We start from the raw sequence: 27,323 nt of genomic DNA on the forward strand, positions 1-27,323 counted from the left end.
CTTCCGTACTTCATTTGCGATACTGTTTGGAATACAAATTTTCAGATTCTGATTCTTATATGAAATCTTTTGTGTTTATTTTTTTGTAATATGAAGTAGATTACCTAAGCTTTACCTGTGTGAGTTCTGTCTGAAGTATATGAAAAGTAAGAATATCCTTTTAAGACACTTAAAGAAGTGTGGCTGGTTCCACCCTCCTGCCAATGAAATCTACAGAAAAGATGACCTGTCTGTATTTGAAGTAAGTCCTTTTCTTTCATTGTATTAAATGTGTTGCCTGTCAAAAAACCTATTGCAGTTATTAACATTCTCTTCCGAATTCTTGAACTTGATGGACAGATGTCTCTATTTCAACCATACTAACTATGTAATTAACCATGATGTACTGTATTGACCCATATGCATTGACAATAACTGTACTTAAATGCTATGGACACATTTGCACTTTGTGTTCATTTGTTGCCTGAATGCAAAATGAAGCAACATTCTATTTACCGTATATACTCGAGTATAAGCCGACCCGAGTATAAGCCGAGACCCCTAATTTTAACCCAAAATCCCAGGAAAAGTTATTGACTCGAGTATAAGCCTAGGGTGGGAAATACCTCATCCCCCCCTGTCATCATCCAGACCCGTCATTAACATCCTCATCATCATCCCCTTGTCATCATCCCACACATCCCCCCTTCATCATCCCCTTATCATCCCACACATCCCCCCTTCATCATCCCCTTATCATCCCACACATCCCCCCTTCATCATCCCCTTATCATCCCACACATCCCCCCTTCATCATCCCCTTATCATCCCACACATCCCCCCTTCATCATCCCCTTATCATCCCACACATCCCCCCTTCATCATCCCCTTATCATCCCACACATCCCCCCTTCATCATCCCCTTATCATCCCACACATCCCCCCTTCATCATCCCCTTATCATCCCACCCCCCCCCCCCCCCTTCATCATCCCCACACCCCCCCTTCATCATCCTCTTCTCATCATTCGCCCTCAGTGGTCTTCAACCTGCGGACCTCCAGAGGTTTCAAAACTACAACTCCCAGCAAGCCCGGGCAGCCATCGGCTGTCCGGGCTTGCTGGGAGTTGTAGTTTTGAAACCTCCGGAGGTCCGCAGGTTGAAGACCACTGCGGCCTTCAACATCATCCAGCCCCCCTCTCACCCCCTTTAGTTCTGAGTACTCACCTCCGCTCGGCGCTGGTCCGGTCCTGCAGGACTGTCCGGTGAGGAGGTGGTCCGGTGAGGAGGTGGTCCGGTGAGGAGGTGGTCCGGGCTGCTATCTTCACCGGGGGCGCCTCTTCTCCGCGCTTCCGGCCCGGAATAGAGCCGTTGCCTTGGCAATGACGCAGAATTACGTTCGCAATGAACGCACCTCTGCGTCGTTGTCACGGCAACGTGACTATTCTGAGGCCGGGCCCGAAGCGCTTAGAAGAGGCCTCCCCGGTGAAGATAGCAGCCCGGAACTACTATCCCACCGGACCACCTCCTCACCGGACAGTCCTGCAGGACCGGACCAGCGCCGAGCGGAGGTGAGTACTCAGAACTAAAGGGGGTGAGAGGGGGCTGGATGATGTTGAAGGCCGCAGTGGTCTTCAACCTGCGGACCTCCGGAGGTTTCAAAACTACAACTCCCAGCAAGACCGGACAGCCGATGGCTGCCCGGGCTTGCTGTGAGTTGTAGTTTTGAAACCTCTGGAGGTCCGCAGGTTGAAGACCACTGCGGGTGGGGGAGTTCACTCGAGTATAAGCCGAGGGGGGTGTTTTCAGCACGAAAAATCGTGCTGAAAAACTCGGCCTATACTCGAGTATATACGGTATACTTAAATAAGAAAAAATCCTAAAATTTAGCTGCAAAAGAAAATAAAATTGTCATGAGAACTTTCAATGAGAACTCTAACTCTGTGTTAGAGATGGCAATGGTTTTCCAATCACCTCCGCACACCGGGTGGTGATCGGAACGGGTTGAAATCTTTCAGCACGCACCCCTGGGCACTGCCTAGGGGGTTCTGACCAGACCCCCCCCCCCCAGTGATAGGGGATAAGTAGCTGATAGCGGGGGGTCTGACTGCTGGGACCCCCCTGCGATTTCCTGAACAGGACCTCGACCCGCTCAGTCAGGAGCGCGTGCCATCTACCTCTAGACTGCACGTGCTCCGTTCATTTCAATTGTTCAAGCACACGCTCTCCTGACTGAGCTGGACGGGGTCCCGTTCAGTAGATCGCTGGTGCCCCAGAGGTCAGACCCTTCGTTATCAATACTTATCTCCTATAGTGTGGATACCGGGATAAGTTAATTCTGGCTGCAATACCCCTTCAAGTGGAGACCTTACTATTAATAGCCCTCAAACCAAAAATGCTATTCCGTACTTCATGAAAAATTCAGCTATATGTCCATTTGTACATAGACCTATTTGCAGTAAAAGAAGGAAGTGTAGCTGTTAACCACTTCCGTTAACCAATAAAGGCATGATTTTCTACTTTTTTCAGGTGGATGGGAACATCAGCAAAATTTATTGCCAAAACTTGTGCTTGTTGGCCAAGCTTTTCCTGGATCACAAAACACTCTATTATGATGTCGAGCCTTTCCTTTTCTATGTCCTCACCAAAAATGACAAGAAGGGATGTCATTTGGTTGGATACTTCTCAAAGGTAGGGTTACATGTACAACTGTTAGTGTGTTAGTGCAGGGCTAAGGTAGTTGTGATTTACTGTGAATTTAAAGGGAATGTGTCGTCATATGTTCCATTTTACTATCTGCTTCTCAACATAATCCTGAAATCGTGCAGTTTTCATTCCAGACACTAGGCCTCATATTAAAGGGGTATAAAGGACCTTAAAAAAATCCTACATACTTGGCTTCTTTGCTCCTCCTGTTCTTTTCCCAAAGTTGGTCCCGCTGCAGAGCGCATGCTGTGTCTGGGGTCAGAACATGCAAGGTTCACTCAGCTAATCAGCAGCTGCCCCTCAGCAGGAGTGCTTGCTTCGACTCCAAAAACACCAAGTGCTGTGCAACGGAACCTGCACTAGAGAATAGTTACAGGGAAGATAAGTTGAGACTTCCTGTTCTGTATAGATCTCTTTCCCGTAGTCTCCTGTTTGTTATTTTTATTTATTTTTTGTTAAAGATAGAAGTACAGCGAAGGGTGACACCAGTATAAAGAGAAGACAATAGGTGATGGTCACAGCTCAACCTCACCCTGACTTCTAGACAGGTCACAGAGCCAAGAAAATTTTCCTATTCTAGTAAATAGTCTTGGCCAGTCTGTTGTGTCCATGTCCTATAATGTTCAAAAACTTAAATTAGGTGGGGGAATAGAGCCAGAAAATAGGAATAGATAAGAAAAAAATAACATGGTTGCAGTATCTGACTCATTAGTAAAAATAAAATCTAGACGATCCATCCATTGCACTGGACATAATATAGGGTGTCAATTCTAATTCTGTGTGATTTCATTGTCATTCACTGGTTAGAAATTCTCTGCCAACAGGGATGGAGAGGAAAACTTGTTATTGCAGAAAAGTGTTATTGCAGTTGCCACTTATTTCATGGCAATAACGTTGGCCAAATGCCAATGTTTACTTCTAAATCCCTTTCTTTTTCTCTAAATAATATGGGCTACAAACTCCCATATTAAAGACTTAAAAAATCTTTTTAACCCCTTTGTGACCCAGCAATTTATTTAATTTTTTTGGCTCATGTTTTTTGCTCCTCACAGACCCATAATTTTTTTTCCCCCACTGAAAAAGTTGTATTAGGGCTTATTTTTTGGTGCACTTTATATTATCATACAATGTATTATGAGTCAGAAAAAGAAATATGCGAATTCAGGTAGAAGAAACAGACATGGTCGCACATCTACAATTTAGTATAATGATCTAATTGCTTCTCAGCGTAATATCAAAAACTAACAGGCTGTTAGTATACATTTTTGATCAAAAAGTACAACCCCACTCGCCACGTCAAGGCCACCTATTTAGATTGGGTCCCTAACGTCCCTAGCATAAAATGGCGTAGCACTGGGCGGCGACCACCACCGCCGTGACACCATTGCTCACTGGGGGGGAACGACCCACTGGCAGAGCGGCCCCAATGCCACTCAAACCAGTCTATGGGTCGCACCCCCCTCACAGACACGGCGCCACGGCAGCAACGGACGCCGCACAGCACCACACCAGTGTGAACAAGGTGTAACAGCACACTTACCATGCTCTCCCAGTCAGACTGGGAGGCTGCTAGGAAAGCGACCACCACCGCCGCGACACCAGTGCCCACGGGGGGGGGGGGGGAATGACCCACTGGCAGAGCGGCCCCAATGCCACTCAAACCGGTGTGGTGCTGTGCGGCGTCCGTTGCTGCCGTGGCGCCGTGTCTGTGGGGGGTTGCGACCCATAGACTGGTTTGAGTGGCATTGGGGCCGCTCTGCCAGTGGGTCGTTCCCCCCCCCCCTTGGGCACTGGTGTCGCGGCGGTGGTGGTCGCCGCCCAGTGCTACGCCATTTTATGCTAGGGACGTTAGGGACCCACTCTAAATAGGTGGCCTTGACGTGGCAAGTGGGCTTGTACTTTTTGATCAAAAATGTATACTAACAACCTGTTAGTTTTTGATATATTACGCTGAGAAGTAATTAGATCATTATACAAGATTGTAGATGTGCGACCATGTCTGTTTCTTCTACCTGCATTCACATTGTGTTTTCTATCCCCTCCTTTTTTTTTGTTTGAACATGTGCTGCACTCTTCCCCACCCCCTCAGCCCAACCCTATATAAGTAGTAGTTAGCTACACAAGGGCCATTTCTTTCCTAGCCGCCTCCCAGTCTGACTGGGAGAGCATGGTAAGTGTGCTACATTACACCTTGTTCACACTGGTGGGGTGCTGTGCGGCGTCCGTTGCTGCCGTGGCGCCGTGTCTGTGGGGGGGGGGGTGCGGTCTATAGACTGGTTTGAGTGGCATTGGGGCCGCTCTGCCAGTGGGTCGTTCCCCCCCCCCCCCTGTGGGCACTGGTGTCACGGCGGTGGTGGTCGCCGCCCAGTGCTACGCCATTTTATGCTAGGGAGGTTAGGGACCCACTCTAAATAGGTGGCCTTGACGTGGGCTTGTACTTTTTGATCAAAAATGTATACTAGCAACCTGTTAGTTTTTGATATTACGCTGAGAAGCAATTAGATCATTATACAAGATTGTAGATGTGCGACCATGTCTGTTTATTCTACCTGAATTCACAGAAAAAGAAATATGTAAGGCAAAATAAAAAAAATACAATAAATTAATATATATACAATATATATATATATATATATATATATATATGTGTATATATGTGTATATGTGGAATTACGCAGTTTTGTGGGGCAAGAATTTTATTTGGGTTCACAATACGGTATCTGATATGCTATCTTTATTCTATTGGTCAGTACGATTAGAATGATACCAAACTTGAAAACAAAAAGGGAAAAAAAAACAGTTTGTTCAATATCATGTTCTGACCCCTATAACTTTTTTTATTTTTCCACCTACGGTGCTATGTTAGGGTTTTATATTCTGCGCCACTTTTGTGTATATATTACTTTTTGACAACTTTTTTATTATGTTTTTTTTTCTGGGACAAGTTGTGACCAAAAATCATTCTTCACACCCCCTTCCATAGACCTGCATTGAGTGGGCGTGGCATCCCGAGCCTCCGGTGCTGCACCCAACGCTCTAAACGAACCCCAGGAGCAGCAGGGAGAATGCGGGGTCCCCAGCGGCGGGACCCCCGTGATCAGACTTCTTATCCCCTATCTTTTGGATGGGGGATAAGATGTTTAGGGGTGGAGTACCCCTTTAACTTACCTTCCGATGCTCCCCTGTTGCTCTGCTATAGCTCTTCGGTCCTCCGGTCCGCTCTTCTTCCTGCTTCCGTGTCCATGGATCATCAAACTGCGGTCAGCGTATCGCTGGCCACACCTGTAATAGGCCCGGGCAGCAGGGAGAAGGTGGGACCCAGGCTCTTTGCGTGACACTGCGCTCAGCCTATCACCTTTTTTTTTTCCTGCAGTGCCCCTAGAGACAGAAATGCATATTGCTCTTCTTTAATCGTATTCCAGGATTTGATTTTCTTCAGGTGAGAAGGTGCAGATTCTAAGATTTCTTTTTTGAGAAGGTCTAAATGTTTTATAGTTCGAATACCGTGTGCCTTCTTTTTTGTTTTTTTATTCCCCCCCCCCCCCCCCCCAAAAAAAACAACTGAAACAAAAACCACTTTTGAAAAAAACAAAATAATAATAATCTCTCAACAAATTGGCTTGGGGAAGTGAGCCCGATTCCAAACCCACCAGCCTACTATTCCTGCCCCTTCAGCCTTACATTTACACCCACAGAACCTAGTCACACTCCCTGATCCTAGCATTCATGGATAAAAAAATAAAATAATCCCTTATAAATTGCTTTTTTTTTTAAATGTATTTTTGTCCATCTGACTATTTAGGGTTAAAGTTCAGCTAGGCAACTAAAGAGTAAAATCGTTATTTCTCAGGCTAGAGAAACTAGTAAAAAACTAAAGTTTATTTATTTTTTATGCAGGACACAGGCTCACTATAATAGAAGCATTGTATTCATTGTTGCTTTGTAGCAGATTTCCAATATTAAAGCACAAAAGAGGTAATAAATGTCTGGTACCCCTAACCAGAATACAATAGAATGTCCCTTGGAGTATGCAATTAAATAATTACCAGTATAGAAGAAAACACCAATTAGGCAAGATGATTAGAAATATAATTTACTAGAAAAATATATGTTGCGTGCCCAAAAAAGAATACAGCACAAAAATGTATATGAATAGTGATGGGATGGGGCATAGGGTACAGGTGAAGTTCTACACTGGAGTCCCTACCTATCTAGGATGGTGACTCCTATTCTAAGTGTGGATAGGGAAGCAGGGAAAATTATTTACAAAAATGATAATAACACTTGATAAGCAAGTCTCTCTAACCAACGTGTTTCGCCCAATAGTTATTGGGGCTCATCAGGGAGTAAGAGGAGGACTTTACAGTGTGTTAGTCACAAGATAGCCGATGTTAGATAACATAATTCATAAGCACATAAAAATGAGATAACATAATTAACGTTGGTTAGAGAGACTTGCTTATCAAGTGTTATCATTTTTGTAAATAATTTTCCCTGCTTCCCTATCCACACTTAGAATAGGAGTCACCATCCTAGATAGGTAGGGACACCAGTGTAGAACTTCACCTGTACCCTATCCCCCATTCCATCACTATTTATGTACATTTTTGTGCTGTATTCTTTTTTGGGCACCTACATATATTTTTCTAGTAGATTATATTTCTAATCAGATTTCCAATATCACCTTTAGCCTTTTTTAAGTATTAAAAATTACTTTTGCTTTATTTTCTTCACAGGAGAAACTTTGCCAGCAGAAGTACAATGTGTCATGTATTATGATACTGCCTCAATACCAGCGGCAGGGATTTGGAAGGTTCCTTATTGACTTTAGTAAGTTCATCACTTCAAACCCTGTGGAGAAGCAAAGGTGATACTATTAGAAACATTGTTATGGTGGCTTATTTCATGACAAGAGCAAAACATGTTTCAAGTAGCTGTACTGATTCTGTGTAAGTTTCATTATGCTTACACTGGCGTATCTCCTACAGCTCTCACGTACTGTTGAAGAGATCCAAGTGTTACTTCTGATCCTGTGTGACATGAAGCCTCCTAATATGGAGCTTGTTGAAGAGAATAAATACTTCAAGATGTGCTTTATATGGTGTTGTTATGGATCACTTATAATAAAGCAGAAACTGCACAAATTGCGGTGTCAAAAACCATGCAGTTCAAAAAAATATATATATAGATATATATATAATATATATAGATATATATATAATTTTTTTTGTTTCTTATAAATTCTTCCATTAACTTCAGTTAGGAAATGGTGCTTTAGACCAGGGGTTCTCAACCGGTGGTACGCGTACCCCTAGGGGTACGCCACTGGTTGTGCAGGGGTACCCCTAGGGGTATTGGCGGGGGTATTGGCCAGTATTTGTCAGCGCACGGCGGAGATTGGCCACGGCAGCTCCCTGTATAGTATCGCGGCCTGAGCTGCAACTACTGTTCGGGAAGCAGCGTGGTTGCTGGGGAGACGTGTGACCACCCCTGACGTTGCGCAGAGGTGCCGCACAGCGCAGGAGGACGTGACATGTCAATGCGACCCAGCCGAAAGGGACTCTGGGACACGCTGTATACCCGAACAGGCCGGGTAATGTAAAAAAAAATGAATAAATAAGTGTATGTAAGGAAGGGAGGGAGGGTTTTTGTATAAGTGTATTATATATATATATATTAGCCCAGGGGGATTGGAGGGGGAATTGAGAAATAACGGCACAAGGGCATTAAGATGGAAAAGGGGGGGGGAGGGAGAGAGGGTTAATGGCAAAAGGGGATTAATATGGGGGGGGGGTGATGATTATCCCCCCCCCCCCCCCCTCATTTTAATCCCCTTGTGCCATTATCATTCTTCCCCAACCCCCCCCCCTCCATCTTAATGCCCTTGTGCCATTATTCCCCTCCCTCTGATCCCCTTGTGTCATTATTTTATTCTGCCCCCCACCCCACCCCCCCGATCCCCTTTTGCCATATCTGATAATAATGGCACAATGGGATTAATTATTGCATTAGCATAAAGGTAAGCACACACCATTATGAAAATAAGTAATTTTATTACTTATTTTGTTCACGGGTACCCCTCACGCGTAAATTTCTTGCAAATGTACGTGCAGACATACTGTTCATCCTTTTGGGTAAAGTTGCGAAATAGGTTGAGAACCACTGCTTTAGACATCTGCTGTAATATGCCACTCTGTCCACACATTTTTTTAAAATAATTTTGAGTGTGTTTTTTTTTTCTATTTCAAATTTTTTATTTTACAATCTATACTATAATTTAATCCTGAAATTTAGCAATTAAAATTTTGGTCACTTTTGGTCACACAACTAAGTTGAGACTTCCTATTCTGTCTGTGATAATAATGAGGAGGCTGCTTGAAAGTTATCAGTACAGCATTACAGTAAAAGGCGATACCAGTATATAGCTAAAACAGGAACTTTAAAATAGCTCAAGCTCAGAGCGTAGCCTTTCCCTCCCTGTGGAATGACATCCTGCAAAGCTCCCAATGCATGGCCATAAGCCTTTTCCATTCATGTCAAATGATCAGAAAAGTAAAACGGATTATAAAATACATGTTTTAGTATCTGACTCTAATCAATAAAATCAAATCTAGGTGATGCATTTCTTGAAGGCTATATTAACACTTGCCATATGTGCAGATTATATTACCATTCATGATGGAACCTCATCTATGTGCAGTGGAAAACTTTCACATGGAAATTGAACTGTGGTTCGGTAGGTTGCCAGTGTTACTGCAGAAAGGGCACAAATTTGTTGTAGATTTTCCCTATTCAGCGTGGGAGAAGAAATCTGAAAGTAAATACTATTCTTGTGAATTGCCCATAAGTACAAATAAACATGTATAATAACCAAGCACCTAACCTATCACCTGGGGCTCCTGTAGTAATGCAGTCCACCACCTCCACGTACCCCTAAGAGTACGTTCACATAAGTGCATTTTCTGCAGGTTTTCACACACCTTTTGAAGACCTTTACAGAGGATGCCATATAACTATAAGAATCGAGAAATAATCCACACACATTTTAGTAGCAATGTGGGTGACTTATACATCACTCTATAGCTGAAGTGTTGGGTTTTAAATATCTTTTCAATACGTTTTATTATATAGGTAAGAAAGTTCAGATGCTCCATTTATTGTTAAAGAGGGAGGATTTAAGATCTATGTATTCATTTTTATTACAGTGTCTGCAACCAGCGTGACAGGCCATAACTGCAATCTCCTGAGATGATGCAGAATAGACAGTATACCATAAGAAAGGAATCTGCATTGCGTGTGAAATCTCACCCTAGGAATGGAGGCCTTTCTTCCCCACCTCCCCTCTCGTTCTGTCTTCTCTGCGCTCTCAGGACATCTAGCATTAGCTAGTCTTGGCAGCTGTGTGCATGAGCTGTGGCTCTATTTTCTGTCTGCAGAGTGTGTGTCTGAGGTTGCAAACCATGGCACTGTCTGATTTTTGGCTTCATAGAGAACTACACAAATAAAATTGAGGCAATGTGGTTCTCTTTGTTAAATTAATAATTGAAAATGAGCCTGGATCGCTGCTCTGCTGCCTGCCATCAGTGATGCCTGGCTTGTGCCGTTTGGATGTAGTATTGTCTCTGCTGGTATTTGGATGTTTGTTAGAGCTCGGGAAGGTGTGTAATGAGGATGGCTCAGAGTAATTACAGGAACACGCATAGCTTTGCCCCCTGGTATTTGTGTGTCCCCTCTAAGTGCCTCTTAATAACACTGACAGCCTGCAGCATTTTCTCATTATCCCCGCCTTGCACTGTCTTGTCTATGACTTAACCTTTTGTTTTCCTTTTTGCTGCATGAATTTTTTTATTTTTTTTTGCATGTAACATTCAGAGTTTGGTGGAACTAGGTTGTCATGTTGTGTATACTAATACAGAAGTCACAATTCACAGAAACTCAAACCTCAGAGAGGCATTTGAACAGTACCAAAGTGCAAAAAGCAAATCACAGGGGGGTACACATTTAAAATATAACTTTTAATCAGACGCTAAAATCCCCAAAACACCCCACATAAAGATCATACTCAAGGACAATGCCAGGGCCAAAAGCTATAGGGATAATGGTAGATACAGCCCTATAAATGGCTAGACTGTGGTAATGTAATGCCAGAAAAGCAAGTCTAGACAACTGGGATTAACTGACGGGGGTGCAGGGGGATGACAAAGGACTGATAAATGTATGATAAATGCTCGCTCTATTAATCCCTAACAGGGAGATGTCGTGTGGTCTACCCTTGCTCACACAGGGACAGTCGGGGCACTCACCCTAAAAAGGGCAACCCCTGCCCGAACTACCCCTTGGACATCACCCTCAAAAGTCCCTTGTAATCCATATACAACAGCCTTGCACTGGTTACCTGATGCGTTTCTGCCACAGTCGGTGGGTTCATCAGGAGTAAACCAGCATTTATCATACATTTCAGTCCTTTGTCATCCCCCTACACTCCCCCCCCCCCCCCCCCAGTTAATCCCAGTTGTCTAGATTTGCTAATACAGAAGTCACTTTCATTGTTATTGTGTATACATGGCAGTGGCATAAAATATAGAACAGTAAGCAGCAGAACTGTTATCTTGTGAATGGTAATTGCCGTTCAGGTCTTAAAGGAGAACTCCGGAACATAAAAATTGTCCCCCATACTGCCAGCAGTAAAAAAAATAAATAAAGATGTACATACCTTCCTCCGCTCCCCCGGGGCCTCCGGTAACCGGCTCCGTTCTCCGCCGTGATCCACTTCCTGGTTGTCGGTGGTCGGATGAGTCATACTGCGCTCAGCTAATCACCGGGCCGCAGTGAAGTCCCGACTCGGCTGGCGATAGGCTGAGCAGCAGTGTGAGGTTTTCGGCCCCGGCCGCAGGTGCCGGTGTAGTGAAGAATTTTTTTCACACTGCCGCCCAGCCTATCGCCGACCGAGTCTGACTTCGCTGCGGCTGGTGATTGGCTGAGCGCAGTATGACTCATCTGACCACCGGGAACCAGGAAGTGGATCGTGCCGGAGACCGGAGCCGGTTACCGGAGGCCCCGGGGGAGCGGAGGAAGGTATGTACATCTTTATTTTTTTACTGTCGGCAGTATGGGCCACAATTTTTATATTCCGGAGTTCTCCTTTAAGCTGTATTATTTTATTGCCAGTTGTTTGACAGTTGAAGACTTTGCGTTTTATTAGCGCATCAAGTAAGAAATACCAGGTAATACTTTGTAAAATCCAAAAGAAACATATATGACATGTATGAATTGACATATATGAATTGATCCTTAAACAAGAAAAATACACTGCTCAAAAAAATAAAGGGAACACTTAAAGGGGTACTCCGGTGAAAAACTTTTTTTTTTTTTTTTTTTAAATCAACTGGTGCCAGAAAGATTTGTAAATTACTTCTATTAAAAAAATCTTAATTCTTCCTGTACTTATTAGCTGCTGAATACTAAAGTGGAAATTCTTTTCCGTTTGAAACACAGAGCTGTCTGCTGACATCATGAGCACAGTGCTCTCTGCTGACATCTCTGTCCATTTTAGGAACTGTCCAGAGTAAAACGAAATCCCCATAGCAAACATATGCTGTTCTGGACAGTTCCTAAAATGGACAGAGATGTCAGCAGAGAGCACTGTGCTCATGATGATAGCAGACAGCTCTGGGTTTCAAAAGGAAAATAATTTCCGCTGTAGTATTCAGCAGCTAATAAGTACAGGAAGGATTAAGATTTTTTAATAGAAGTAATTTACAAATCTGTTTAACTTTCTGGCACCAGTTGATCTAAAAAAAAAGTTTTTCACCGGAGTACCCCTTTAACCTGTTAAGGACCAAGGGCGTACAGGTACGCCTTTGCTCCCTGGTACTTAAGTACCAAGGGCGTACCTGTACGCCCGTGGGAATTTCGTTCCCTGCCGCGTGCCGGGCGGGGACCGGACGTGTGTGACTGCTGATATCTATCAGCAGGCACCCCGAGCAAATGCCCAGGGGGGTCATCAGACCCCCCCCCCCCCCCATGTCGGCATTCGCCGCAAATCGCAAGTGAATTCACACTTGTGATTTGCGGCTATTCCGGGTCATACGGGTCTATGGTGACCCGGTGACCCAGAATATAACGGGGATCGCGGTTGTCCAAGACACCCACGATCCCCCTGAAGGCATAGGAGTGAGGTGGCAGGGGTGCCACCCCTCCTATCCCTGCTATTGGGCATCTAAACACGACCACCAATAGCAGATCGGTGGCGGGGGGCTTTACTTTCGGTTTCCCCGTTCTGCCCACCCACAATAGGGGGGCAGAACGGGGAACCGACAGAGGACCGGCGCCGACGTCCACTTACCCCGCGGGCGAGGCTGCGAGTGACCATCGGTGGAGCAGATCTGAGTCCGGCGATGTCGTGCGGCTGGCTCCCTGGATCCGACGGAAGCCGGTAAGTTGCCTAGCAACATCTGGAGGGTACAGTTTGAGACCACTATACAGTGGTCTCTAAACTGTAACCCTCCAGATGTTTCAAAACTACAACACCCAGCATGCCCAGACAGCTGTTAGGGCATGCAGGGATTTGTAGTTTTGCAAAAGCTGGAGGGCCCCAGTTTGGAGATCACTGGCAGTGATCTCTAACTGTGGCCCTCCAGATGTTGCAAAACTGCAACTCCTAGCATGCCCAAACAGCAGTTTGCTGTCAGGGCATGCTGGGATTTGTAGCTTTGCAACAGCTGGAGGTCCACAGTTTGGAGATCTCTAAATTGTAGCCCTCCAGATGTTGCAAAACTGCAAATCCCTGCATGCCCTAACAGAAAACAGCTGTCTCGGCATGCTGGGAGTTGTAGTTGTGTACCTCCAGCTGTTGCATAACTACATCTCCCAGCATGCCCTTCGGCGATCAGTACATGCTGGGAGTTGTAGTTTTGCAACAGCTGGAGGCACACTGGTTGGTAAATACTGAGTTAGGTAACAGAACCTAACTGAAGGTTTTCCAACCAGTGTGCCTCCAGCTGCTGCAAAAGTACAACTCCCAGCATGCACTCTGTCAGTGCATGCTGGTAGTTGTAGTTTTGAAACAGCTGGAGGTTTGCTCCCCCCCCCCCCCCCCCCCATGTGAATGTACAGGGTACATTCACACAGGCAGGTTTACAGTAAGTTTCCTGCTTCAAGTATGAGCTGCAGCAAATTTTTCGTTGCGGCGCATACTCCTAGCGGTAAGCTCACTGTAAACCGCTGCCAGTGTGAATGTACCCTAAAAACACTACCCTTCACTAACACAAAATAAAGGGTAAAACACTACATATACACCCCCTTACACTGCCCCCCCCCCCCCCCCAGTAAAAATAAAAAACGTATTGAACGTCAGTGTTTCCAAAACGGAGCCTCCAGCTGTTGAAAAAGCTGTCCACCCCTATGCAATTCCTAATTTAGTCCTCAAATGCGCATGGCGCTCTCTCACTTCGGAGCCCTGTCGTATTTCAAGTAAACAGTTTAGGGCCACATATGGGGTATTTTCGTACTCGGGAGAAATTGCACTACAAATTTATGGGGGCTTTTTCTCCTTTTCTCCTTATGAAAAAGAAAAGTTGGGGTCTACACCAGAAAAAATTTTTTACACTAACATGCTGGTGTTGTCCTTTTACTTTTTATTTTCACAAAAGGTAAAAGGAAAAAAAGACCCCCAAAATTTGTAACGCAATTTCTCCTGAGTACGGAAATACCCATATGTGAGCGTAAAATGCTCGGCGGGGGCACAACGAGGCTCAGGAGTGAGAGCGCACTATGTACATTTGAGGTCTAAATTGGTGATTTGCACAGGGGTGGCTGATTTTACAGAGGTTCTGACATAAATGTAAAAAAATAAATACCCACATGTGACCCCATTTTGGAAACTACACCCCTCACGTAATGTAATAAGGGGTACAGTGAGCATTTATGCCCCACAGGGGCCTGACAGATTTTTGGAACGGTGGTCCGTGAAAATGAAAAATGTTAATTTTTCATTTGCACAGCCCACTCTTCCAAAGATCTGTAAAACGCCAGTGGGGTGTAAATGCTCACTGCACCCCTTATTAAATTCTGTGAGGGGTGTAGTTTCCAAAATGGGGTCACATGTGGGGAGGTCCACAGTTCTGGAACCACGGGGGGCTTTGTAAACGCACATGGCCCCTGACTTCCATTCCTAACAAATTCCCTTTTCAAAAGCTTAATGGCGCTCCTTCTCTTCTGAGCATTGTAGTGCACCAGCAGAGCAGTTGACGTCCAAACATGGGGTATTTCCATACTCAGAAGAATTGGGGTAAAAAATTTTGGGGGTAATTTTCTCCTATTACCCCTTATAAAAAAAATTAATTTGGGGAAAAACCAGCATTCTAGTGACATTTTTTTTTTTTCATTTACACATCCGAATTTAACAAAAGTCGTGAAATACCTGTGAGGTGTTAAGGCTCCCTGTACCCCTCGTTACATTCCTTGAGGGGTGTAGTTTCCAAAATAGTATGCCATGTGTTTTTTTTTTTGTTTTTTTTTGCTGTTCTGGGATTACCTTTTTTTTTTTTGCTGTTTCTGGGATTACCTTTTATTCATTGAACATAATAAAAGTTATATTTTATAAGGGGAATAATAAGAGGTATTTTGCACCCTGGGCTACGGCCCTAGGGTTTGGATAATAACTGGCACCATAGGGGCTTCCTAAATGTGACATGCCCCCCAAATCCCATTGTCGCTCCCTCCCTTCTGAGCCCTCTACAGCGCCCGCCGAACACTTGACATACACATATGAGGTGTTTTCTTACTCAAGAGAAATTGGGTTACAAATTTTGAGAGGATTTTTTTCCTTTTACCTCTTGTAAAAATTAAAAAACTGGGTCTACAAGAACATGCGAGTGTAAAAAATGAAGATTTTGAATTTTCTCCTTCACTTTGCTGCTATTCCTGTGAAACACCTAAAGGGTTAACACACTTACTGAATGTCATTTTGAATACTTTGAGGGGTTCCGTTTTTATAATGGGGTCATTTGTGGGGTATTTCTAATATGAAGGCCTGTCAAATCCACTTCAAACCTGAATTGGTCCATGAAAAATTCTGATTTTGAAAATTTGGTGGAAAATTGCTGCTATACTTTGAAGCCCTCTGATGTCTTCCAAAAGTAAGAACATGTCAACGTTATGATGCAAACATAAAGTAGACATATTGTATATGTGAATCAAAATATTATTTGTTTAGAATGTTTGTTTATTTTCCCTACCAATTTTTCCACCAAGAAATGATGCAAGTATCGACAAAATTTTACCAATAACATAAAGTAGAATATGTCACGAAAAAACTATCTCGGAATCAGAATGATAGGTAAAAGCATCCCAGAGTTATCAATGCTTAAAGTGAAAGTGGTCAGATGTGCAAAAAAAACGCTCTGGTCCTACAGTGAAAATTGTCCTGGTCCTTAAGGGGTTAAACAACACAATGTAACACCAACTCAATCACACTTCTGTGAAATCACACTGTCCACTCAGGAAGCAACACTGATTGACAATCAATTTCACATGCTTTTGTGCAAATGGAACAGACAACAGGTGGAAATTATAGGCAATTAGCAAGACACCCCCAGTAAAGGCATGGTTCTGCAGTTGGTGACCGCAGACCACTTCTCGGTTCTTATGCTTCCTGGCTGATATTTTGCTCACTTTTGAATACTGGCGGTGCTTTCACTCGAGTGGTAGCATGAGACTAAGTCTACAAGCCACACAAGTGGCTTATCCAGGATGGCATATCAATGTGAGCTGTAGCAAGGTTTGCTGTGTCTGTCAGCATAGTGCCCAGAGAATGGAGGTGCTACCAGGAGACAGGCCAGTAAATCAGGAGGCGTGGAGGAGGCCAACAACTCAGCAGCAGGACTGCCACCTCCGCCTTTGTGCAAGGAGGAGCACTGCCAGAGCCCTGCAAAATGATCTCCAGCAGGCCACAAATGTGCATGTGTCCACTCAAGCAGTCAGAAACAGACTGCCTGAAGGTGGTATGAAGGACCGACGTCCATAGGTGGGGGTTGTGCTTACAGCCCATCACCGTGCAGGACATTTTGGCATTTTCCAGAGAACACCAAGATTGGCAAATTCACCACTGGCGCCCTGTGCTCTTCACAGATGAAAGCAGGTTCACACTGAGCACATGGAGACGCTGTGGAGAAAGTTCTGCTGCCTGCAACATCCTCCAGCATGACCAGTTTAGCAGTGGGTCAGTAATGGTGTGGGGTGGCATTTCTTTGGGGGCCCGCACAGCCCTACATGTGCTTGCCAGAGGTAGCCTGACTGCCATTAGGTACCGATATGAGATCCTCAGACCCCTTGTGAGACCATATGCTGGTGCGGTTGGCCCTGGGTTCCTCCTAATACAAGATAATTCTAGACCTCATGTGGTTGGAGTGTGTCAGCAGTTCCTGCAAGATGAAGCTATTGATGCTATGGACTGGCCCGCTCGTTCCCCCAGACCGGAATCCGATTGAGCACATCTGGGACATCATGTCTTGCTCCATCCACCAACGCCACATTGTACCACAGACTGTCCAGGAGTTGGCGGATGCTTTAGTCCAGGTCTAGGAGGACATCCCTCAGGAAATCATCTGCCACCTCATCAAGCGCATGGCCAGGCATTGTAGGGAGGTCATACGGGCACGTGGAGGCCACACACACACTACTGAGCCTCATTTTGACTTGTTTTAAGGACATTATATCAAAGTTGGATCAGCCTGTAGTGTGGTTTTCCACTTTGATTTTGAATGTGACTCCATATCCAGACCTCCATGGGTTGATAAATTTGATTTCCATTAATAATTTTTGTGTTATTTTGTTGTCAGCACATTCAACTTTGTAAATACGAAAGTATTTCATACGATTAGTTCATTCATTCACATCTAGGATGTGTTATCTTAGTGTTCCCTTTTATTTTTTCAGCAGTGTACATTGCAGCTCCAGACACAGCACCAAATGCCATCCTAAAAATTAGCAGAGATTCAGATCATTTGTTAGGGTTGATGTCCAACCCCAATCATCAGAGTTCCCCTTTAGGGAATAAGTACATGATCTATCCTGTCTGAGGACATTTTTTTTCTGCCCCATTGGTTTCCTGACAGGTATTTTAGTGACACTGTGAATGAGCATTATACAGGTGACCAGTCTAAGACATAACTGTATGAATTCCCTGAGGGTGGCATATGGGGAGAAATCATCATATATCTTTTCATCATGAGACCCCAGCCTGAATGGGCACTGTAATTTACTTTGTGATTTACTTAAATTACCGTAAATGACCCCCCCAGATGATACACTTTGGTCCAGGTCTGGGCAGGTGTTGCTTGTGTGAATACCAGTGCTACCTCCTGAATGTAACAGAACCTTCCCCAAACCCCCAGCCACCCCACCCCCAGCACGCCTACATGCATGCGCACACACACACACACACACACACACAAAGTCTCAGCTTTAGTCTGTAGGTTGTGATCACCAACAGAAGCAGCAGCAGTTCAGTGCATACGGTAACTACTCCCTTGCTCTGCTGCTTATTTTATATTTGCTCTCATAGCAAACACAGTACAATTAGTGTGATCTATGATATCATACTGTGTATATTATTTTCCAGCACTTTCACTAGCATCTAATGGCATAAAAGATAGAAGTAGATGCTATCCTGTTATTGTGTGATCCGCCAGAGAAATAAAGGAAGTGCCTGTGTGTGTACTACTGGCAAGAAGCCCAGCTCCGGTCCCACCCCGTAAATGAAAAACGACTGTGCATAATGGAGGGGACTCTCAGGAGCTCAGTAACAGCAGTAATTGCACTAAAATTGCCTTTTCACCATTCTGAAGAGTTAACTAAAAAAACATGAAGGCAGAAATATGCATTAAGCTTTTTCTACATGTAAAAATATTAATAAGTGGATGAAAGTTTATTTTGAGAAAAGGGACACAACTGTATTAGAGAAAAACTATGAATAATAAAGATTTAAAATGGAGACTTATTTTAATACATTGTTAGGCTGTTGTTTAAAGCAAACCTATGGTAGTTGTATTTGAAAGTTGTGGTCCTTTTTCTTTATCTTGATATATTTTCTCTTTAGTTCTCTTTATTGCATCTTGTGGATGTCATCTCACTGTCCATGCAGGGCAGTTCAATGTTACCACTGCTTATCTAGCTAGTTAGTGTACTGACCATAAGGTAGACAATGATTTGAAATGACAAAATATATGGGAAATTGTCATGAGAAATCTTTACACAATCCTAAATTTCTTATGGCATATGTGCGGGTTCTCCTTTAAACAAAGACCTATTTACATGTGTAATGTATTGATGACTGTGTTTTTCTAACATATTAAATCTTTCTATAGGTTATTTGTTATCTCGGTGTGAGGGACAAGCAGGCTCTCCGGAGAAACCCTTATCAGACTTGGGACGCTTATCCTATCTGGCTTACTGGAAGAGTGTCATCATAGATTATCTGTCTACTCATCATGAGAAGCAGATAAGCGTGAAAGGTCTAAGTCAGGCAACAGGAATGTGCCCTCATGACATTGCCACTACATTGCAACATCTCAACATGATAGACAAAAAAGGAGATAGGTGAGTGACCAGGACTAAGGTTGTATGTAATTTTAAAGGGGTATTCCATCTCAGCATGCTATTCATTCCACTCCATTCATTCCTAGAACATTGTACCTCCATTGTACAGATCAGTAGGGGCCCAAAGGTCTTTCACCCCCTGATCAGCACATGTGAGATACAAAACCTCTTTATGCTTCACTTTTAATGAATGGGTGTACCCACTCAGTAAAACCAGAACCAAGTGCCCTTGTCCCATTCATTGCGGCTTACATCATGACTAGAGATGAGCGAACTTACAGTAAATTCGATTAGTCACAAACTTCTCGGCTCGGCAGTTGATGACTTTTCCTGCATAAATTAGTTCAGCTTTCAGGTGCTCCGGTGGGCTGGAAAAGGTGGATACAGTCCTAGGAGACTCTTTCCTAGGAATGTATCCACCTTTTCCAGCCCACCAGAGCACCTGAAGGCTGAACTAATTTACGCAGGATAAGTCATCAACTGCCGAGCCGAGAAGTTCGTGACTAATCGAATTTACTGTAAGTTCGCTCATCTCTAATCATGACCTCAAAATGTTCAGCAGGAATGTTCCCATACAGCAGGCCATGTTCCCATACAGTACTTGGGCCTTTCCCCCTCCATAAAACATGGCCAAAAATGTTCCAAGTGAAGACAGCTGTGTTTTCTGGGCAACAGCTTTTGCTATAGCTCAAAAATATGTTTAAAATATCACTGAAAAACAGCCACAAAAATACTTTAAGTACCGTATATACTCTAGTGTAAGCAGAGTTTTTCAGCCTGGAACAGCTCACCCTTCCTTCCCACCGAAGGGAGGTGAGTAGAAAACTAAAGGGGGGGGGGGGGGGGTCTGGATGATAACGAAGGCTGCAGTGGTCTTCAACCTGCGGACCTCCAGAGGTTTCAAAACTACAACTCTGGCATGCTGGGAGTTTTAGTTTTGCAACATCTGGAGGTCCGCAGGTTGAAGACCACTGAAGAAGGGTTTGACAGGCGGTGATGATATAGGGAGGGGAATGATGACAGTGGTCTGGATGATGACAGGCGGTGATGATAAAGGGGGGTGATGATGACAGGGTGGTGATGAAGGGGGGTGATGATGACAGGGTGGTGATGAAGGGGGGGGGATGATGACAGGGTGATGATGACAGGCGGTGATGATGAAGGGGGGATGATGAAAGGGTGATGATAAAGGGGGGGATGATGACAGGATGATGATGACGGGGGTCTGGATGATGACCGGGGGGATGATATATTTTCCATCCTAGGCTTATAGTTGAGTCAATAACTTTTTCCTGGGTTTTTGGGGTGAAATTAGGGGCCTAGGCTTATATAGTCGGCTTATACTCGAGTATATATGGTAATAAAGAAAGCTCAAAAATGGTTGAAAATACGGCTTTAATTTCAGACAGTTTTTTTTTATTTTGATAAATCATACAAAATACATCTTTTAAACCTAGCCTTACACAAGATTTTGGGGAAGTGGTCTGTCGGATGTCTTTTCCTTTTATATGAAACAAATATTTCTTTACAGCTTTGTTATTATCCGACGGGGAAAACTCATGGAAAGCTACATGTCTAAAGTAAAGTCTCGGCCTCGGGTAAATGAGGTGGATCCAGATTGTCTCAGGTGGATACCAATCATCTCTCCAAATACTGCTGTGTCTGAAGAAGAACAGGAGGTGGAAAAAGAGGTACATTTTTTTTACTTCATATGTAGCCTTTTCTGTTGCTGTTAATTTTGGTCATACTAGATAACTAGTATTTCTACAAGATTTGCAGAAAATAAATGTGACCTCCCCTCATCACAGGTTATTAGTTTCTGTGTGCAAAAAAATGTTCCAAGCAGCCTTGTAAAATCCTTCAAATTTGCTGGGTTACTTTTCTTTCTTTATGGATCATTGTACTAAAATAAAAAGACAGGAAAGGTTTAATGCTACCGTTAATTTTATTTCACAGAGGACAAAATGCAGATAAAGCAAACTGTGTGGCAACTATTATGTCTGAATGAATTTTCAGTCTCTTAATGTAAACATATGTTTTTTTGTCAGGTTTGGGCCCATGGCACTTGTTTGGTTTTGCACGAAGTTTGCTTAAAAAAAAAAAACCTGAAGTCCAATGTTTCTCCTCGAAAAACCTAATTCCCAGCAAAAAGTATCAACAATAAGAATTTTTAAAGAAAAATGACATTTGTTTGGTGCACAAATAAAAACCTTTTTTCCTGCGCCAAAATATCTATTTTTAGTAGTTTCAGTGTGCAATGTGCCTATTTTATAAGTGTGCACCACTTAAATAAATCAGGAAGCCAGAACCAACAAAAACCCCAGGAACATTTTTCAGTTATTCCCCCTATTGACTGCAAGCAGAGTTGAAACACAGATTAGAATTTTGTAGAACTTTTACAATGGTTAATCTTCATTTGCATGACTACAAAAATATTTTTATTTAAAACATATATGCTGCTTTGGCAAGGAATTGATCCCTGAAGTTAGGCTCAATAAATAGTAAAAACATGGTAAATATCATGGGACAAAATTACGGTTAAAGGGAACTGGTCATTGCCTTTATTCTGCCTGAACCATGAGTCATGACCGCCTGCCCCACCAGTTTTGATTGGCAGATCTCTGCCTATAGTCTAACCGGGAGAGAACTGTCAGTCAAGGTTGTCGTGAACAGGCAGAAACTACTGGAAACTGCCCTGATGACTTGTGGTTCAGGCAGCAATGAAAGTGATGACAGGTTTCCTTTTAAAGATCCTCTTTCAACCTTTTTAACAGAGGAAGTCTGAAACTGGCAGCAAAACTTGTAATTGTTCCAAAGATAAAAAAAAAAAAAAGGTGTGTGTGTGTGTGTAGGGATTTTCAAAGAACCTAATATACGTATTAATATGGTAATTTTTGCCAAAATGCGGCATGTTTATAGAGAACAAATAAAAAAAACACAGCTTGAACACTATCCTGAGCCTCCTTGCATACTGTGATTTTTGGATATATTTTGCATTGGAATCTGGACTGGCGGTTTTGATAATCTCTTGCATGGTGGATGATTTCCAATTCTTATGTGTGTGTGTATATATATGTATATGTGTGTATGTATATGTGTTTGTGTATATGTATATATATATATATATATATATATATATATATATAAATAGATGTGTGTGTGTGTATATATATATATATATATATATATATATTATAGAGAGAGATAGATATATAGATATGTCTTTGTGTATATGTATATATATATATATATATCTGAGTAAATATATTGCTGTAGTACACTGCATCCCATTTGGCTTGCAGGACTGCTCAAAAAAAAAAAAAGTGTTCATCCAAAGCATTTAAAGTCAAGCCTTTATTTTCACTTTGTTAAAGTCATTTAGCATGATACTTTAAACGTTTGCTGTCATTTCAAACAACTTCCCTGCATTTCATAGTCTTATTACCAGCAGAAGACAAGGCTTGGCCTCTTGGTGTCTTCCTTTCCTTAAATCTGTTGTTTACCACGTGTTGTCATGGGATTTGTATCTAGTAATAGACAGACCAGGACAATATACATGAAGTGGTGTGTGGGGATAACCATGTGCTCTGTGTAAGGGTAGAGAGAGAGCCTGGGCTGTGTATCTGCAATCTGAGCCTGTTTGCCTGCTGAAGATGATTCACACTGCTCCTCAAAGGTAAATTAAGGCTTTCTACTCATCTTTAACCAGCCATGAAATTGTCGGCAGCTGTACCTTGTGCAAATACCAGTTTACTTACTGCTATATGTCCACAGTACTGATATCTCCCCTCTATTTAGCTTCTCAACAGTAGCAGTTAAGTGTAACCCTTTTCTTGCTGCGATCCTGCTGATTCTTTTCTTTCTGCTGACTAAGCACCTTATACAACTCCTATGAAAAAGGATCAGACACAAAATCCATATAAAGTGCCAAACTTTAAAACATACTGAAAAGAAAGTAGCAAAGAGCCAGAAAAAAGTACCCTGGTAAATGAGTATACAATAATGACTGAACTAAGTACTTGAACGCACATAAAGAAAGGGTGGATAAAAGTTTATGCGTAGTGATGTCTGTAATACATCGAAGATAAGTATGTGCAACATGCAGCAATTAACATTTGGTATACAACACGGATGGCTACCAATGCAATATGAAAACAACTTAAGGGGAGAACAACAAGTCTAAGAATAACCAAAGTACAATGCCTAAATCCTTGCTAAGCAGATCGACACAGGTAGGATACAAAACTTAACACCGGCTACCACACAAAACCATTTCACGGGTACAAAAACATCCATCTTGAGCAGTTTAAATTAATTTATATGGGGGAATACCCAGCAGTGCCAGTCTTGCGCGTTCAATGACTCTATTGGAAAAAAGGGCAATTTTTTAAGAGGTAATCCGGTGAAAAACTTAATTTTTTTTTTTTTTTTTTTTTTAAATCAACTGGTGCCAGAAAGTTAAACAGATTTGTAAATTACTTATATTAAAAAAATCTTAATCCTTCCTGTACTTATTAGCTGCTGAATACTACAGTGAAAATTCTTTTCCGTTTGAAACAAAGAGCTGTCTGCTGACATCATGAGCACAGTGCTCTCTGCTGACATCTCTGTCCATTTTAGGAACTGTCCAGGGTAAAAGGAAATCCCCATAGCAAACATATGCTGTTCTGGACAGTTCATAAAATGAACAGAGATGTCAGCAGAGAGCACTGTGCTCATGATGTCAGCAGACAGTTCTGTGTTTGAAAAAAAAAAAAGAATTTCCGCTGTAGTATTCAGCATCTAATAAGTACAGGAAGGATTAAGATTTTTTAATAGAAGTAATTTACAAATCTGTTTAACTTTCTGGCACCAGTTGATTAAAAAAAAAAAAAAAAAAAAACGGAGTACCCCTTTAAGCAAATGGCAAACACTGTTTATTTCTTTGTACCAAAATATCAGGAGCTGTCAAATTACCATTATACATTTCAGAAAAGAGAAAAAAATTTAGTCACTTACTAGATAGGTACTAGAGAGGTATAGCAAATATTAGAAATCTTTATTTAAACATAAAAAAATCACAAAAGGTTAAAATAAACACACAAAGAGGAATGATGTAATCAAGAAAAAAGGGCAATATCACCGAATCTGCACATTATGGCATTATTGGAATAGCAATAGTATTTAACCCCTTAAGGACTCAGCGTTTTCCAGTTTTTGCATTTTTGTTTTTTTCTCCTTACATTTTAAAAATCATAACGCTTTCAATTTTCCACCTAAAAATCCATATGATGGCTTATTTTTTGTGCCACCAATTCTACTTTGCAGTGACATTAGTCATTTTACCTAAAAATCCACGGTGAAACGAAAACAAAATCATTGTAACTTTTGGGGGCTTCAGTTTCTATGCAGTGCATTTTTCGGTAAAAATGAGACCTTAGTATTATTTTGTAGTTCCATACGATTAAAATGATACCCTACTTATATCTGTTTGATTTTGTCGTACTTCTGGAAAAAGTCATAATTACATGCAGGAAAATGTATACTAGAGATGAGCGAACTTACAGTAAATTCGATTCATCACAAACTTCTCGGCTCGGCAGTTGATGAATTTTCCCGCGTAAATTAGTTCAGCCTTCAGGTGCTCCGGTGGGCTGGAAAAGGTGGATACAGTCCTAGGAAAGAGTCTCCTAGGACTGTATCCACCTTTTCCAGCCCACCGGAGCACCGGAAAGCTGAACTAATTTATGCAGGAAAAGTCATCAACTGCCGAGCGGAGAAGTTCGTGACGAATCGAATTTACTGTAAGTTCGCTCATCTCTAATGTATACGTTTAAAAATGTCCTCTTCTGACCCCTATAATTTTTTAACTTTTCGGCATATGGGGATATATGTGGGTTAATTTTTTGCGATGTGATCTGAAGTTTTTATCGATACCATTTTAGTTTTGATCAGACTTTTTGATCGCTTTTTATTAATTTTTTAACCCCTTAAGGACTCAGGGTTTTTCCGTTTTTGCACTTTCGTTTTTTCCTCCTTACCTTTTAAAAATCATAACCCTTTCAATTTTCCACCTAAAAATCCATATTATGGCTTATTTTTTGCATCACCAATTCTACTTTCCAGTGACATTAGTCATTTTACCCAAAAATGCACGGCGAAATGGAAAAAAAAATCATTGTGCGACAAAATCGGAAAAAAAACGCCATTTTGTAACTTTTGGGGGCTTCCGTTTCTACGCAGTGCATATTTCGTTAAAAATTACACCTTATCCTTATTCTGTAGGTCCATATGGTTAAAATGATACCCTACTTATATAGGTTTGATTTTGTCGCACTTCTGGAAAAAATCATAACTACATGCAGGAAAATTTATACGTTTAAAAATGTCATCTTCTGACCCCTATAACTTTTTTATTTTTCCACGTACGGGGCGTTATGAGGACTCATTTTTTGCGCCGTGATCTGAAGTTTTTATTGGTATGATTTTTGTTTTGATCTGACTTTTTGATCACTTTTTATTAATTTTTTAATGTTATAAAAAGTTACCAAAAAACGCTTTTTTGGACTTTGGAATTTTTTTGCGCGTACGCCATTGACCGTACGGCTTAAATAATGATATTTTTATAGTTCGGACATTTACGCACGCGGCGATACCACATATGTTTATTTTTATTTTTTTTTACACTGTTTTATTTTTTTTATGGGAAAAGGGGGGTATTAACACGCCTGTGATCAGCATTATCGGCGCTTGACTGCTCCTGCCTGGATCTCAGGCACGGAGCAGTCATTCGTCGATCGGACACCGAGGAGGCAGGTAAGGGCCCTCCCGGTGTCCGGTCAGCTGTTCGGGACGCCGCGATTTCACCGCGGCGGTCCCGAACAGCCCGACTGAGCAGCCGGGATACTTTCAGTTTCACTTTAGAAGCGGCGGTCAGCTTTTTATAGTTTGGACATTTATGCATGCGGCGATACGACACCTGTTTATATTTTTATTTACATAGTTTTTATTCTAACTTATTAGGGAAGGGGTTAAATCACATTTATTAACACTTTTTTTTTTTTCACTTTTTTTTGCAATGTTATAGCCCCCATAGGGGGGCTATAACATTGCATACACTGACCTCTTAGGCTGCGTTCACACAGCCGTCTGGACCCGTTCCGTTCTTCTCCCGTCAAAATTAAAAACAAACTTTAAAAAACGAACAATAACGGATGCAAACTGGTTTGGGTTTGGATCCATTTGGATCCATTTTTGTTCAGTTAATAAACAAGAATTTTTTTTTTTGTTCTGAGCATGCTCAAAAGTAAAAAAGAATCAAAAAACGGATTGAAAAAACAAATGCAGACGGATGACATTAAAGGCTCATCCGTTTTCCATAGACTTCAATGTTAAATTTACTGTATCCGTTTTTTCTTCCATTTTTTGGATGAAGAAAAAATACAGCATGTGCCTTCAAAAAAAAGGAAATTAGTGCAGACGGGTGCAAACGGATAATAAAAAAATCCCATTGACATTAATGGGATTTTTTTTAAACCGTTTTGAATCTGTTTACAGCCTGCAAAAAAGGAAACAAAACTGAGATAAAAAAATGGGGACAGACGGCAGTGTGAACGCACCCTTACACTTTTCACTGCCATGCAATAGCATGGCATTAATCAGTGTTATCGGCGCTTGACTGCTCCTGCATGGATCTCGGGCACGGAGCAGTCATTCGGCGATCGGACATGCAGGAGGCAGGTAGGGATTCTCCTGGTGTCCTGCAAGCTGTTCGTGACGCCGTGATTTCACCACGGTGGTCCCGAACAGCCCGACTGAGCTGCCGGGATGCTTTCAGTTTCACTACAGATGCGGTGGTCAACTTTGATCACCGCGTTTGAAGGGTTAATACTGGGCATCACCACGGGTCCCGGCCCGATATTATACGGGGTCACCGCAGAGTCGGTGCAGGATGTAAATATACGTCCTGCGTCATTAAGGAGATAAAGTATTGGATCACGCCCAGGAGCTCTCAGCACTTGGATTTATCTCCACAGAACAGTTTGGTCTGTATAGCTAGCT

The 27,323-nt window shown here is 42.4% G+C and overlaps 1 protein-coding gene across 13 annotated transcripts in view; it reads left to right on the top strand.

Moving 5' to 3' along the window:
• KAT6B (lysine acetyltransferase 6B) overlaps window positions 1-27,323 on the top strand; it is a 217,042-nt gene that overhangs the window by 168,464 nt on the left and 21,255 nt on the right. For 11 of the 13 annotated variants that reach the window (XM_056531274.1, XM_056531264.1, XM_056531268.1 and 8 more), the window contains 5 exons: window positions 97-241; window positions 2,508-2,669; window positions 7,421-7,514; window positions 19,052-19,283; window positions 20,815-20,974. In XM_056531274.1, coding sequence (XP_056387249.1) covers window positions 97-241; window positions 2,508-2,669; window positions 7,421-7,514; window positions 19,052-19,283; window positions 20,815-20,974 — 793 coding nt within the window. The remainder of the gene's footprint in view (window positions 1-96; window positions 242-2,507; window positions 2,670-7,420; window positions 7,515-19,051; window positions 19,284-20,814; window positions 20,975-27,323) is intronic. The other 2 variants (XM_056531273.1, XM_056531277.1) reach the window with 1 other exon arrangement.

Source organism: Hyla sarda, chromosome 7 (assembly GCF_029499605.1).
Source record: "Hyla sarda isolate aHylSar1 chromosome 7, aHylSar1.hap1, whole genome shotgun sequence".
NCBI classification, from domain to species: Eukaryota; Metazoa; Chordata; class Amphibia; order Anura; family Hylidae; genus Hyla; species Hyla sarda.